Below are 15,774 nucleotides of genomic sequence, written 5' to 3' on the forward strand. Positions count from 1 at the left end.
TCTACAAGTAGCCTAGTTCCAGACCCTGAATCGCTAGCCACACCCCTTTAATTTTTTTGTTTCTGCGATTCAGGTCTAGAATCGCTCTCAATGGGGAGGCCTGCCTCGGTTGAAAATCCAAACGGGCGAATCAGCGTCGTGAATCAGCGTCTTGTGATCAGCGTGGGTGGGGGTTTCCCAGAACTCATGTGTGTTTCCAAGTACACCAGCGCCGCCGCCGTACCGTACCGCACATCGTGTCGTGGTAAAATGCGGTAAAATGCGATCGTATCGATCTCGCTATGAAACACCAGTAGCAGGCATGTTATGTTGTGTTTGATTACTAGTTCGTAGTGCTCCTATTCTGACTGTTTCTTTGGTTAGCAAGTAGCACTAGCAAGCAACAGGTTAGCCACTAGCCAGCCAGGCACACATAACAACACTATGTCATGTGTTGGTCGGTGAACCAATCGCTGAACAGTGCCTCATTTCGGCAACGCCCATCCCTGCAAAGGCTGTGGGCGGAACTGACTTCAGACTGAATAATGAAGTGAAACGAAATGTCAATTCAGGCTGAGTGTCAGGCTAGATCTACAAGCTCACAACGCGTCACATCGCGACGCGTTGTGAGCTTGTAGATCGGCTATTTCCACTATCAATGTTCTTTTTTAAGTATAAAGTTGTCAAATATGTCAGTAATTTCTTTGTATATTTAGGTTATGTGTCATATCTACCATGTGCAACTTGAAAGCCTAAAAGCCAAACAGAAATGTGATTGTCAACGACAAAAACACAATTAAATCGTTAATCGCAACTATTTGAGTGACAATTAATCGTCATGTAAAATGTCATAATCGTGAGAGAGAGAGAGAGAGAGAGAGAGAGAGAGAGAGAGAGAGAGAGAGAGAGAGAGAGAGAGAGAGAGAGAGAGAGAATGTGACATGGAACAATGACCTATCTGTCTCACCTGGGGATGGAACAATATGAGAATGTCATATCACGATTATTGTGACCAAAGAAATTGTGATTTACGATATTATCACGATAATCAAAAATATCCCCAACATCCATCCGAGTTTGGACGAGGCAATTCTCTTGAACGCTGCCTTCAGGTATGGCATGGAAAGAGGGGGCATTTGCATTTCTATCGCCATAGTGAAAACTGCATTCATGGTCTGGAGAGGGCACTTTTTACAGACAGGTAAAAGGGCATGGGGCTCAAGCCCCCTTTGATGTCTATGTGTGCACGTGCCTGGGACCAAAGACAAATGGTGAGAAAAGAAGACAGAGAGCCACGCGCGCAGGAACAGGAAATTAGGCCTGTTTTGTTGACCATATCGTCGTTGTCAGGTGGAAACCTTGTATCTCCAAGTTTCAAATTTTGTTGTTCTTTCGCAAAGTAAAGCCCTGCTTCATCGCACAAGGCCGTCGCGCAAAGGTAGTGAAAACAGCAGATCTACACGCACACAACGCCTCGCGGTGCGAGGCGTTGTGTGCTTGTAGATCGGCTGTTTTCACTATTTTAAATCATTTTTTAAATGATAAATGCAAAACTAGCGGTTTTGGACATACAAGGTTTTCACCCGACAACGACGATATATTTGTCTCTGGTGAATGTTACCTGACGGGCAGGTGCTCCTGTATCTTGGCTATGAGGCCCATGGAGGGGTCGGAGCGCGTGTACATGGTGGCCAGGATGGCTATGACCACGAACAGCCAGGAGGAGGGGCTGGCGGGATACACGCCTGTTAACACGCCATTCTGTCAAAAGAGAGAGAGATAGAGAATATATAGATTAGGTTATAGTGATTTGATTTGTGTCACTTGCACAACAATTCTTTGCGGTTCCCCCGTCTTAGGCCTCATATATACAGTGCATAGGGGTGTAACGATATAGTAACTGCATCGAAATATCGTTTTTAACTTAAAAAATCGAAGTATATCGAAATGAAAACAGCTAAAATCGAATGGTATCGCAACATCGTTTGATTTTGTATCGTATCGAATCAGCAGTGCAATGGATCGATTGTATCGATACCTACTTATGCATTGTATTTAGCATTTTTAAGAAGAAACTTAATTATGAAAATGCGTCCGTTCCGAGCCCAGGTTTGCGGTCGGGTATCCCAGCTCCAACACACACACACACACACACACACACACACACACACACACACACACACACACACACACACACACACACACACACACACACACACACACACACACACACACACACACACACACACACACACACACACACACACACACACACACAGTTTAGGCATTTAGCAGACACTTTTAATCCAAAGCGACTTACAATAAAGAGATAAAACATCACAATAATAAACAAGATAATATGTCAGTACATCAACAGCAATATAACACATGCAAATGAATATCTATCTAGAAAACAATATAATCAGTCAAGGAAAAAAAAAAAGGTTCTAAAAAACCTAAAAACAAATGCTAACTAGCTTCGTGTATGGTCATTGAGTGTTTCAGTAGTGCTAAGGGTTTAGGTGGAGTCTGAAAAGGTGAGTCTTCAGTCCACGGCAAAAGCTAGCGAGTGAGTCGGTTGTTCTACACAGGACCAAAGAAACACACATGTATTTTTGCGTTGTGTATGAAAAGCGTCTGAAAAGCGCCTGAAAAGGACCATGGAATGAGCAGAGTTTCTTACTAAATAATGGAGATAACACACTTACTACAGGTACACATTATAAACTGTAATGTATCATTCACTTTCTATTTTTGCCATCTCCATGATTCACGTAATGTCCCGCAATGAAGGAGAGAGAAGGTGTCATTTATTATTCTTTGTTATGCTAAAGATAACGACAAGTATGACCTGATATAGAATGACTTTTGTCATTTCTAGTTTTTTCTTCCACAAGATTTTTCTATCTTTCTTTTTTAAGTATTTTTTATAAACAGGGAAAGCCACTGTCTGCTATTCACACAATATGAGATAGGCATATAGCTGTCAATAAACACTCAAATGTACCGTGCTCAGACAGACAAGTGACGGATCACAGACAGGGGTTGTAACGGAGGGTATAAGAAGGCATAAGCCTACTGTATAATCCACTTCAGTGGGAGTTGTGTATATTTACTTCCAGTGTGGGCAGCAACAAAAAAGTTTTCAGTTGGAGTTTCGAGTTGTCACAACTTTGATTCTGAATATTTGAAACTTTTTCAATACTCATGTGCCACACTGCCATAACAGCCGTTCATTCTCCTATGACTCTCCTTGTCCCAGTCTGGTGGAAAAGTCAAGAAAACAACCTGCATTCTTCTCGCTCTGCAGCGCCACACACACACGCACGCACGCACGCACGCACGCACGCGCACACACACACACACACACACACACACACACACAGTCAGTTACCCACATGTAGCAGCCCTGCCTCACTCTCAGTGCTGCACTCGGCTCTCCTCCCCACTCGACTTGACTGCTCCACTTATATTTAAGTGCTGTAGCAGCCACTGTGTCATAGTTTGCGGGAGCCTCTGTGAATGGTTTTGGAGTGTCAAATATGAGGGCATGCAGGCACTCCGGACAAAAGTCCAGTGATTGTGCTTTCTCTTTCCGTCTCTCCCGAGCATGATTTGGCAGAAAACAGCCGGAAAAACAGCACATTACGTCACATTTGAGGCAAATTAACAAGGAGGAAATGCTAACCGTAATAACATCACCTGAACTTGACCTACTGAAGTCTTATTATGTTTTCATATTTTTGTCATTATACAATTGAAATGAAACGTAGCTGAAGTAAATCCACCAGTATTCATTAGTTGTTTAAAGCATTCACTGTTCATTTATAGAGTAAACATGGATGGGTCACTGTGAGTGGATGGTATCTCAATATATACAGTAAGCTCCCAAGACATGGAAAAATGTCTGTGCAGTGGAATTCTCTCCTTCTGTGAATGTGTGTGTGTGTGTGTGTGTGTGTGTGTGTGTGTGTGTGTGTGTGTGTGTGTGTGTGTGTGTGTGTGTGTGTGTGTGTGTGTGTGCGTGCGTGCGTGTATGTGTAGACTCTGGGTGAATGGATGTTACAGTGGTGGAGGTCTATTCAAAAAGTGTCCCAACCCCACATCTGTGGCTCATGCTGATACACAGCAGAATTCTCTCCACTCCACTGTATGTGTGTGCGTGCGGTGCGCGTGTGTCTGTGTGTATGCGTGTGTGTGTGTGTGTGTGTGTGTGTGTGTGTGTGCGTGCGTGTGTGTGTTTGTGTGTGTGTGTGTGTGTTCCCTACATCTGTGGCTCACTGCTGCTACACTGCACAGCTGAGCTCTGTCACTGCAGAGAGGGGAGGCAGACATAAAGAAACACTACCACCCACCAGGACGGAATACAGACAGAGAGTGGCTTAAAACAGGGGTCTTCAACGTTTTCAGGCCAAGGATCCCTTAGTTGAGAGAGAGATGAAGCAGGGACCCCCACAACCTTTTCATAGATTCCATATAGTTTCATTGTTCAACGGCACGATCGTCAGCGTATTTTGGATTCATGTCAATGTGTGTTTTCAGATATTTAACCACTCGAACCGTCAATAATTAATAAACTTGACCTTTCACTCTGTACTTGGTCTGCTCTTTTCCCCCTCCTCTACACCAAACCTCTTTGCCGAAAATAGCTGATCTACAAGCTCACAACGCCTCGCAACGCGAGGCGTTGTGAGCTTGTAGACCCGCTATTTTTGGCTAAAGTTCTCAGAATAAGGACACTGCTTGGCGTTGTGAGCTTGTAGATCGGCTATTTTTGGCTAAAGTTCTCAGAATAGTGTAACGAAGTCATGGCGTGACTCGCTCATCCCCCGGTTCCAATGAAGTAATTCTCTATGGAGAATAACATTGAATCATCTTAAAATTGTCTCATATAAGCATTGCGGTCCAGAAATAAACAAACAGTCTTTGCGATATTGTCGGTGAGGTGGCTCTGTGGGGTTCAGTAACACCATCAGCTGATTCTTCATATCCATATGAGTCAAACCGCTGAGATAATTTATTTATAAATGGAACACAGTTCTTAAATGACGCAATATGAAAAAGGTCTATGGGAATTCAGAATGGGGGAAGAAAACCGCGAACCAGGTAGGATGTGTAAATTACGTCACACTTCACTACTCTATAAGGACACTGCTAGGCGTTTTGAGCTTGTAGATCTCCTCTTTTTGGCTAAAGTTCTCAGAATAAGGACACTAGCGTTCAAGTGGTGAATATAAAAAAAGCAGAAAAAAAGTTTCTATCACACAAAGATTTGGAGGATCCACTGTTGTATCTCTGAGGAACCCTAGGGGTCCCGGACCCCCTGTTGAAGACCCCTGGCTTAAAATAATCCAATTTAGTCTTTAGCACTGGTGTAAAGCAACTACTGTAAGCACACTTACGGATGATGTACAACCATGAGGTATTTTTACTTTACTTAGCATTTCCAATTTTCAGTACTTTTACTTCCACTCCAGAGGCAAAATATTGCACTTTTAGTTCACTGCGATTACTTGACAACGTTGGTTACTAGTTATTTTGTAGATTTTGACATGTAAGGGATGCAGGAGCTACTGTGACATGCAGAGCGGAAAGAAGCGACAGCTAGTCCCGTCACGATGATGCCATTTTCCGGGGAGCCACAGGCCCAAAAGCTCAAAGAATAGGGTTTTACCTGTGACGTCATGACATACTTTTTATTTTTGTTTTTTCTATTCATTTGGTCATTAAGGTACACAGAATGAGAGGCCTGCTCTGCCGGAAACTCTGCGAAAGAAAGTTATGGCCATTTGTATATTCACTCCATCGACTTCAATATACAGGAAAGAAACACACCAAAAAGAATATGCTTTAAGTAGCAAGTGAGGGGTCAAATTAGGGGTTCTTGATGATTCTGAATCCATTGCAAGCATTTGTTTTGCATGAAAAACATTCCTTGGGCTAGAAAACGGACCAAAATAACGGTGAAAAGTGATGACTCATCACTTTTCACAGGTTTGAGAGGCTGAAATCTAGCCCAAGGAATGTTTTTCATGCAAAACAAATGCTTGCAATGGATTCAGAATCATCAAGAACCCCTAGTTTGACCCGTCACATGCTACTTTTTTTGGTGTGTTTTTTTCCAGTATAGTGAAGTCAATGGGAAACTTTTTTTTTCGCAGTGTTTCCGGCAGAGCAGGCCTCTCATTCTGTGTACCTTATTGACCAAATTAATAGGAAAAACTAATATTTGGAGTATGTCATGACATCACAGGTCTTCTCTCATTTTGGCACAGTGGCTCCCCGGCTAATGAATTGGCAAGGAGCAAAATGCACAACAGAAAAGTGAAGCGGACACCTCGTGACTCGCTCACGCCACGGCAACCATACTAATTTCCCAGAAATGCATCTTTCTATATTGGTCAAAGCAACGGTAATAATCAGTGGTCAGTAGTCTCCAAAATCAGGATCGACATCAAACCCAAAAACCTGCATTGGTCAGACACACAGCCACTGATGGTAGGCAGTCGAGACTAAAGGTTTGTCTGGGGATTTTTGCACATCATCTCGGTAAGGTAAAATGAACACTGAATGAACTAAACTCTAGGGCAGGGGTTCCCAAACGTCTTTGTCTCAGGGCACCCCATACATTTTTTTTTTAATACGAGGCACCCCTACAATATAATTTTCACTCCCAGCACCTCATATTTATAGCATATCGTCGTTGTAAACCTTGTATGTCCAAAACCGTTCGTTTTGTATTTTAACAGCAGATCTACAAGCACACAACGCCTCGCGAGTGTGCTTGTAGATCGGCTGTTTTCACTAGTTTTGTGCGACAGTCTTGTATGATGAAGCAGGGCTTTGCTTTACCAAAAGACGTACACATTTGAAACTTGGAAATACGAGGTTTCTCCCCGACAGTGACGATATTTTAGTGATTATGTTGCGAGGAAATAGTTGAGATAATAGCCATTTTGGTTAGAACTGACTGAAAATAACTTTGTACTTCAAGTTTCAAATGATACTAAATATTTTTTCAAGTGTCCAAATAACTTCCAGATATTATCAAATTATCTCGCGGCACCCCTGGACTGCGGTCACGGCACCCCAGGGTGCCCCGTCACCCACTTTGAGAACCCCTGCTCTAGAGCAGTGTTTCTCAACCTTTTTTCTGCATGGGCACACTTTTCATGTCCCAAGAATCCATGGGCACACCAACATAATACGGGGGTGTAAATATCATCACTGTCGGGAAGAAACCTTGTATCTCCAAGTTTAAAATGTGTACGTTTCTTCGCAAAGTAAAGCCCTGCTTCATCATACAAGGCTGTCGCACAACAGTAGTGAAAACAGCAGATCTACAAGCACACAACGCCTCGCCTCGCGAACCCTGTGGTAAACTAGTGAAAACTAGTTTTCACTAGTTTAAATCATTTTTAAACTAGAAGCAGTGCTCTTCCGAGCACAGGTCTCCACCAGGCTGTGCTTCCTGGAAGCTAATATTAGCCAATCAGGATGGCATATGAAATATCAGACGGATCGGACTTGATCACATGACTATAGAGATACTGTGTACCGATTTGCGTGATTTTTGGATAAAATCTCAAGGAGTAATATCCAAAAATGTGTTTTACATAAGTCGGCCCAAAGGTGGCGCTATAAAAGGCTTATGTGAAAAATGCAGGGCAAAGGTTTATCCTTAGCTTCTAGGGAGTGCGCTTGCAAAGTTTGAAACTGATCGGTGGAGTTATAGGTAAAACCACAAATCGGCCTGTTATAGCGCCACCATGAGGCTGATTTAAAAAAGAATAAGTGGCATTTCTTCCTCGGCCTAGTGGGAACGTGTGTGCGCGATTTCATGATAATCGCACTTTGCATTTGTGATTTGAGGCATTTTGTTCAAAACGGCTCAATCCTACAAACTTTGGAAGCCAATTTTAGCCAATCAGGATGGAATATGCAAAATCGGACAGATCCGTGTCGATCACATGACTGTCGAGATACTGCCTACCGATTTGTAGGATTTTTGGACAAAATCTGTAAGAGTAGTGCACAGAAATGTGTTTTGCGAACATCGGCCACTAGGTGGCGCTAGAAAAAGCCCCTTTGAAAAATTTAGGGCAGAGGTTCTAGATTGGCATCCAGGGAATGTGTGTGCTCACTTTGGCAGCGATCGGGCCAATGGCGACTGAGATTAGGTGCTCACAAACTGCGAGGACGCACGGACGCACGGACGGACGCACGCACGGACGGACACACGGACGGAGGGGAAAACATACTCTCCCTCAGCCTTCGGCTGGTGGAGACAATGATAAATACAATACTGGCTTTCAAGCAGTTTCAAGGGGCACACTTGACCCTTCTCAGGGGCACACCAAAGGTCCCCAGGCACAGTGGTTGAGAAACGCTGCTCTAGAGCAGGGGTCTTCAACAGGGGGTCCGGGAACCCTAGGGGGTCCTCAGAGTTACTACAGGGGGTCCTCCAAATCTTTGTGTGATAGAAACTTGTTTCCCCCCTTTTTAACATTAACCACTTGAACCCTAGCGTCCATATTCTGAGAACTTTAGCCAATAATAGCAGATCTACAAGCTCAAAACGCCTCGCGCTGGGAGGCGTTGTGAGCTTGTAGATCGGCTACTTTTTGGCAAAGAGCTTTGGAGGGGGAAAGGAGCAAACTAAGAACAGAGTGAAAGGTCAAGTTTATTAAGTATTGACGGTTCAAGTGGTTAAATATCTGAAAACACACATTAACATGAATCCAAAATACACTGATGATTGTGCTGTCAAACAATGAAACTATATGGAATCTATGATAAGGTTGTGGGGGTCCCTGCTTCATCTCTCTCTCTCAACGAAGGGGTCCTTGGCCTGGAAACGTTGAAGACCCCTGCTCTAGAGCATGCCGACTGTGCTTCCGTTCTCTTACGGATCTTGGTGAGGCGGCGGCGGTTACCTTGAGTCTGATGAGGCGCTTCTTCCAGGAGCGCACGCCAGAGAGGTATATCTGGGCGAGGGCCTGGTGGGACAGCTGCAGGTCGATGCCCTCCGGGGTGACCGTGAACTGGAAGGCCACCGCCTGGTGGGCTTCCGCCATGACCCCTGGAACCACACACAGAGAGAGAGAGACAGTGTTGATTTTGACTGCTAATTTAGTACTATTGAATGCTTTAGCTATGGAAAAATAGCAGATATACAAGCTCACAGCGCGGCACCGAGTGCCGCGCTGCGAGCTTGCAGATCTGCTATTTTTGAAAAAGTCGTGAAAACGGGTGCAAATCTTTGAATACCCGTAATTGCTGGACTATAAGCCGCACCTGAATATAAGCCGCACCAGCTACATTTTAAAGAAAAGAAAAAAAGTTTACATATATACAGTAAGCCGCACCTGACTAAGCCGCAGGCGTCGTTCCTGCTTCCCGCTAGTGCGCCCCTGGTGGCCGTTATAAATCTATATATAAATCCTTGTTAAAGACCATTTAAAACTAACTAACTGGCCTTTAGCTGTAAAAATATAAGCCGCACCATTGTATAAGCCGCAGGGTTCAAAACATGGGAAAAAAGATGCGGCTTATAATAGTCCAGCAATTACGGGTATATGTATTTTTAAAGCGAACGTTTGTAACTCATATTTTGCTTCTGGGTGGTCCCTGGAACTAGATATTTTGAGATGGGGGTCCGTGGCCAAATAAATATCATTTTGGGGGTCCTTCACATGAAAAAGTTTGAGCACCACTGACATAGTAGTCTCTCAAGAACACACTAACTGAGCTCCAGTTTGTAAGTGAAAAGGACCTTTTCTTTGACGATGGCTGGCCAGATTGCTGACATACAGTAGAAACATAGTTTTTTTTTTCAAAAAACCTTAGAAGGATTCAAAAGACACTTATAGAATTTTGACGATTTTTCAAAAATAGCAGATCTACAAGCTCGCAGCGCGGCACTCAGTGCCGCACTGTGAGCTTGTATATCTGCTATTTTTCAATAGTTAAAGCATAAAATAATGATACACAATACTGTGTACCCGTTCTGAATGGGTTAATTTGTTTTAGTTATAGTCTTTTGAATAACATTCCATTTAGTTTTAGTCATATTAGTCACCATAAGATTAGACTACTAGACTACTAGTAGTCCAGGCGTTTCGGACAGTATTTTTGATGGAATCGTGCACTTTATGAAAGAAGCATGAAATTTGGCACACTGTTAGAACAGGCCATATGGAACATTTTTGGCAATAGGGACATCGCAGATTTGTCTTGGGAAACTTGTGGGAGCCAGTCAAAGTTGGGCTCTCATAGACTTTACTATACAGTAAAATAATACAACAAATAAATATGGTTTAAGTAGCATGTGAGGGGTCAAACTAGGGGTTTTTCATGATTGGTGTCCACGCCAGTCATGTAGCCATACCTTAGCTTTTTCTGAACTGACGCCACTGGCTGGGCTAAAAAGAGAAAGAGGTATTTTACATTTTGGGGCCTACAGTATATCGAGTATAGGCCAACAGTCGGGGTGGGGGAGGGCGGGGGACATTTCTTGTTGCGACCGTCAGGTCGCAGTTACTATCAAAACCTCCACCGGCTGTCGGTCAGTCAGTCTGTCTGTCAGTCACGTCACACTTTTCCCCTATTCATATATCCGCCACCGTTGCCCCTATCCATGCCAAACTTTGCACACACGCTCCTTGGCTGCCAAACCACAACCTCCTCATTTCTCACATGCCCCTCAGCACCACCATGAGGCTAATTCTTGCAAAACACATTTTTGGACACTGCTCCAACAGATTTTGCCCTAAAATATGTCTAGAGTCCTGTCATCAACATTGATCTGTCTCATTTAGCGCCACCATCAGGCCGATTTTTTCAAACACATTGGACACATTTGCCACGCACATCCACCTACACCCAGGGACCAATGGCACTTACAGGCCTATTTGTGTGACCTGACGGTCGCTTATCTCCCGATTAGGGAGTCTTACTGGTAATGAAAAAGTCATACTATTGCACAGTGCTGAGATCAGCAGAAAAGCTGTGCGCCAGCAGCAGTCATCAATACTCTTTGGTGGTGAGTGATGTTAGTAAGGCCTTAGTCATCATCATCAGGGGCTGAAATTTCTAAAAAAAAAAGGGCCTTTTGGTGAAAATATCGAAAATAGCAGACCTCCAAGCTCGGAGGTCGGCTATTTTCGATGCTTGACAAGAGAGGGCAATTGTTTCTAGATAAGATGCTGCATTCAAGTTCAGGAGAGTTTGGACAAGGCAATTCTCCTGAATGCTGCCTTCAGGTATTGCATGGAAAGATGGCATTTGCGTTTCTTTCGCCATTGTAAAAAAACGCATTCATGGTCTGGAGAGGGCACTTTTTACAGATGGATAAAAGGGCATGGGGCTCAAGCCCCCTTTGATGTCTATGTGTGCACGTGCCTGGCTGCCTGACTGAAACCATTCATCTCCATATTTCATCTTTTGCTCCCGGTGAGCAGGTTGGTGCCTTGCATGGTTTCCTCCGCCACCGGTGTATGAATATGTGCGTGAATGGGTGAATGTAATGCACAGTCTATGTAAAGCGCTTTGGATAAAAGCGCTATATAAATGCACCATTTACCTTTATGTTGTTGTTTTTTCATAAAGGAATGCACTATTTTGTTATAACTTAGTGTCAGTGTCACGCAAAATAGCAGGTTTGCAAGCTCAGCACGTATTGCAATGTTATGTGGTTAAGTCGGTCTGTGGATTTCATAAAAAGTTAACCAAACTAAATTCTTAACATGAGCTTGTGACTGAATAATACTTTTATTATAAAAGTGGAACACATTTCCTGAAAAGCAGCGTACGTACAAGATTTCCATCCAACAGCGACAATAGACTGACAGATGCAGGAATACTGACAGAGAAACAAAGGCTTCAGCTGGAGAGCCACATTGGTTCGTCAAGCTCACTTCACCTACATGGTTCATGGCAGTGAACAAACAACGGCTGTTTAAATGTTAGAGGTGGATTAGCTGCAAGGCAAACAGAGACGACAAACACGGTGAGACGTTTGGTGGCAATGCGAGAAAACGCCGGCAGCTCTGTGACAAGGACAGACTTTTTTTTCTCCTGCCTTTATTGATAGTGAACAGTAGCCTGCAGGGACGTGCAGAGAATCTTAGAGAGGCAGGGGCTGAAATTTCTAAAAGGGCCTTTTGGTGGAAATAGCCGACCTCCAAGCTCACAACGCGTCACGTTGCGACGCGTTGTGAGCTTGGAGGTCGGCTATTTTCGGTATGTGATACCACACTGAACCATAATCAAGTCAATACTGGAGACAATGCTGCATTCAAGTTCAGGAGAGTTTGGACAAGGCAATTCTCTTGAATGCTGCCTTCAGTTATGCCATGGAAAGAGGACATTTGCATTTCTTTCATCATAGTAAAAACTGCATTCATGGTCTGGAGATGGCACTTTTGACAGATGGATAAACGGGCAGGGGCTCAAGCCCCCTTTGATGTCTATGTGTGCACGTGCCTGGTAGCCTGATAGAAAAATGAGGAGAGAGATATGGCGAGTGATACGCAGCAGAGGTCGTCGGGATAGGGAGTCGAACATTAGCCGCTACACAGGCAAAAAAAAGTGCATCTCAACTGCTCTACGTTTGACTGACTTTACATTCCCAGGTCGAAAAATAATAACGTAGGGATGCAATGTGACATTTCCGGCCGATACTAATAATCGTCATGGTCGATAATAACCGACTCATTTACCAATGTCGAATCTAAAACAAGTTAAAATATTGTCTTTTCTGAAAACAGGCATATAAACCATGAATTTGAAAAAGTAAAGACTATTTCTTTCCCAAACTAGGGATGCACCGTTGGCCCATGTTGGCTCATATCCCAACACAAATAGCCTGGCGTTGCTCATACTAATTCCTCAATGCGTATCAGATATTAGTCTGGACTCGCGGGCAGAATTTTCATTTCCAAGGGGTGGGTTTGAAAAAAAATGGCTCTGGACACGATTGGTTAAACCAGACCAATGCTGGGCCCTGATTGCTTCCCCCAGATTTTGGGGGAGAGGAAATGGATTCACATCACAATTGAGCGGGGCCAGACCCATATTCGCCAAGGGCAATTATTTTTGCCCAGGCGGATAGGTCTGGTTCCAGTCTACAACACAAAAACAGCTTGAATGTAGTATTTGGTATTTAAAAATGTTCCAACGTGTTGACCCTTTTGAAAGCTTCCCCATTAAACACTGATTGAATCTGCAGCCTTGATTGTCATCACGAAAGGCTTTTTCAGCTTCACATTCAAAAACAATTATTATAAAATAAAATATTGTCTAAAACTAATATGCTAATTTGATATCCGTTTCGATATTTGTTCCGATTGAATTTTGTCCATGCCTAATAATAAGCAGGGCCACCTTGTGGATTTGATAGTACAGACAAGTGGTCGTTTCTATCATGACACACAGTATACTATATACACGCTAAGGATGGGACAAGCGATATTATCGTTTATCGTGATAAAAAACACTGACGATAATCGTATCGTGGAGATTTAATGTATCGTGATATCGTCCTCCGTCATGCACTGGGATCAATGCACCTTTTATTTGCAGAGCTGCATATCCAGTACCATTTAAACTCTCTATTGGTAAAACGTACTTATAATATACGTACTTTTATACAGTCTTTTATTCCACTCTCAACCAAAATTATTTGCCAAAAAATAAATCTACAAGTTCACAACGTGTCGCGACGCGTTGTGAGCTTGTAGATCTGCTATTTTTTGGGGGCAAATGTTCCGCCCCAGGATAATGGATTTTGATTATCGCGATAATATCGTAATTCACGATTTCTTTGGTCACAATAACTGTGATATGAAATGTTCATATCGTCCCATTCCTACACGCACTAAGCTGATCATTTCAGCCTACGCGAGAGAGCGAGAGGACACCATATGGACAAGAACTTCTCCACAGCTGCGTTTATATCATCAACGGTGCGCGCTCATTGGTTGGAAGAGACAGCGTGCATAATTAAAAGAGAAAACAAATACAAAAAATAAACAAGAGCGAGTGAAAGTCCAATTTTAGCCCACAGTTACAGCTTGACCTTTTGAGTCGTGACTTGTGATCAAAATTCAATCAGATTACAACAACCAAGCAGCTAAATGCAGACTGGCTCCCAAAAGGTGGCAGTAAGTTCTGGATAATGACTGATGGATGGATCTTACTGTAGGTCAGTGGTTCTCAACCTGTGGGTCGGGACCCCTAGGAGGGTTCCCAAATAATTTTGGGGGGTCCCCAGATGATTAACTTATTGAGAAACATTGTTTTCTCTCTCAACGGTAAACAAACCAACATAGTTCAAGTGTATAGAGGGTATCTGCACATTTCTAAAGTGACAATTTAAGGACTTTTCAATACCTCTAAAATGACAAGTAAAACATTGGCCAAATTGTCAAATATTAGAGGCAGGAATTGTGAAAATAGCCGATCTGGCGTTGTGAGCATGTAGATCTGCTATTTTCACAATAGAACCGTGTTATACCAAATGTAATGCCTCAACTCTAATGCTCGTCAGGGTGGGGGGTCCCCGGTTAAAATATGATTATTTTGGGGAGGGGGTCGCGGCCTGAAAAGGTTGAGAACCACTGATCCAAGTGACCGGGTGAGCTCGAGTCCGAGTGATCATCCGATGCTCGGCTATTCGAAGACGGTCAGGAGACACAATACCTAATAGTGTATATTAGTCATTAGCCATGTTAACACAACTACTGCCTCTTAACTCATTTAGTGCTAAAACCGAATAATTTCGGTTCTAAAAAACGTGTGCCATGTGCGAAAACCGAATTTATTCGGTTCCTTTTTTTTTTTTTTTTTTTTTTTTTTTTTTTTGAAAAATCACATTTTGATCTTTAATCTGACAAAGATCTTTTGTTTTGCGATGTTGTCCATGTGCCTAGGACATCCAGTGAGCAAGTGATCACTTAGAATCCTCTATAAAACAATAGACTGCCCATTTCTCTGCCTTTTATTGTATATTATACAAATGTATGGTTGATTTCTGTGGTGCACGCAGCACAGTACGGCTTTCGGCTCTGACAGCCAGAGGTGTCAATTGGGTATGGCAAGTTATGGCAGCTGCCATCCCTTGGCTACAGGGGAAATAATAAAATGTATGTATACCTTAGCAACAATGTCTGTTGCTAAGGTATGGCAACATGACTGTTGCCATACCTTAGCCATACAGTCATGTTGCCATACCTTAGCCATACAGTCATGTTGCCATACCTTAGCTTTTGCTGAACTGACGCCACTGCTGGCAGCAGCCCCTGGGCACTGCGTGTGAACAGATTGCTTGTTGAAGAACCAAAGTCGTGGTCGCGTTCGCCGGTCACTGAGGTTAGGGTTGGGCCAACTTGGGGGTTAGGGTTAGTTTTATGTGTCGGAATACCTGCCCGTAGTTGGCTGCGGACCCCCGGAATTTTGCTCGTCTGTGGATTTCACGATCAGCTCGGATATCATCTACGCTACGGCCGTTGAAGCTGGTTCCTCACGCATGCATATGGATACAGTCAGGTACACTACTAAACACAAGTGGGTTTCTAACTGACTGAATGTAGAAGGAGGATGGATCGCACAGTGGCAAGAGTTGATGTTTTCTTTATTCTTGCATTTGCATGGATGAGAAACAAACGTTTCGACTGTAAGCCTTCTTCAGTGTGTGCTTCTTCACTGTGTGCGATCCATTCTCCTCCTACATGTTGATCTAAAGGGAGCGCGGTGGTAACCAAAACGTTTACTAACTGACTGAATAGCATAATA

At 43.3% G+C, this 15,774-nt stretch overlaps 1 protein-coding gene across 1 annotated transcript in view; it reads right to left on the reverse strand.

The window, feature by feature from the left end:
* Nucleotides 1-15,774, reverse strand: part of LOC308303306 (carnitine O-palmitoyltransferase 1, liver isoform-like) — a 77,344-nt gene that overhangs the window by 50,195 nt on the left and 11,375 nt on the right. The window contains exons 2-3 of the mRNA XM_080747651.1: nt 8,916-9,061; nt 1,601-1,740 (exon numbers count right to left, since the gene is read on the reverse strand). Coding sequence (XP_080603777.1) covers nt 1,601-1,740; nt 8,916-9,056 — 281 coding nt within the window. The 5' untranslated portion in view covers nt 9,057-9,061. The remainder of the gene's footprint in view (nt 1-1,600; nt 1,741-8,915; nt 9,062-15,774) is intronic.

This window comes from Nannobrachium achirus (assembly GCF_963921795.1).
Source record: "Nannobrachium achirus genome assembly, chromosome: 18".
NCBI classification, from domain to species: domain Eukaryota; kingdom Metazoa; phylum Chordata; class Actinopteri; order Myctophiformes; family Myctophidae; genus Nannobrachium; species Nannobrachium achirus.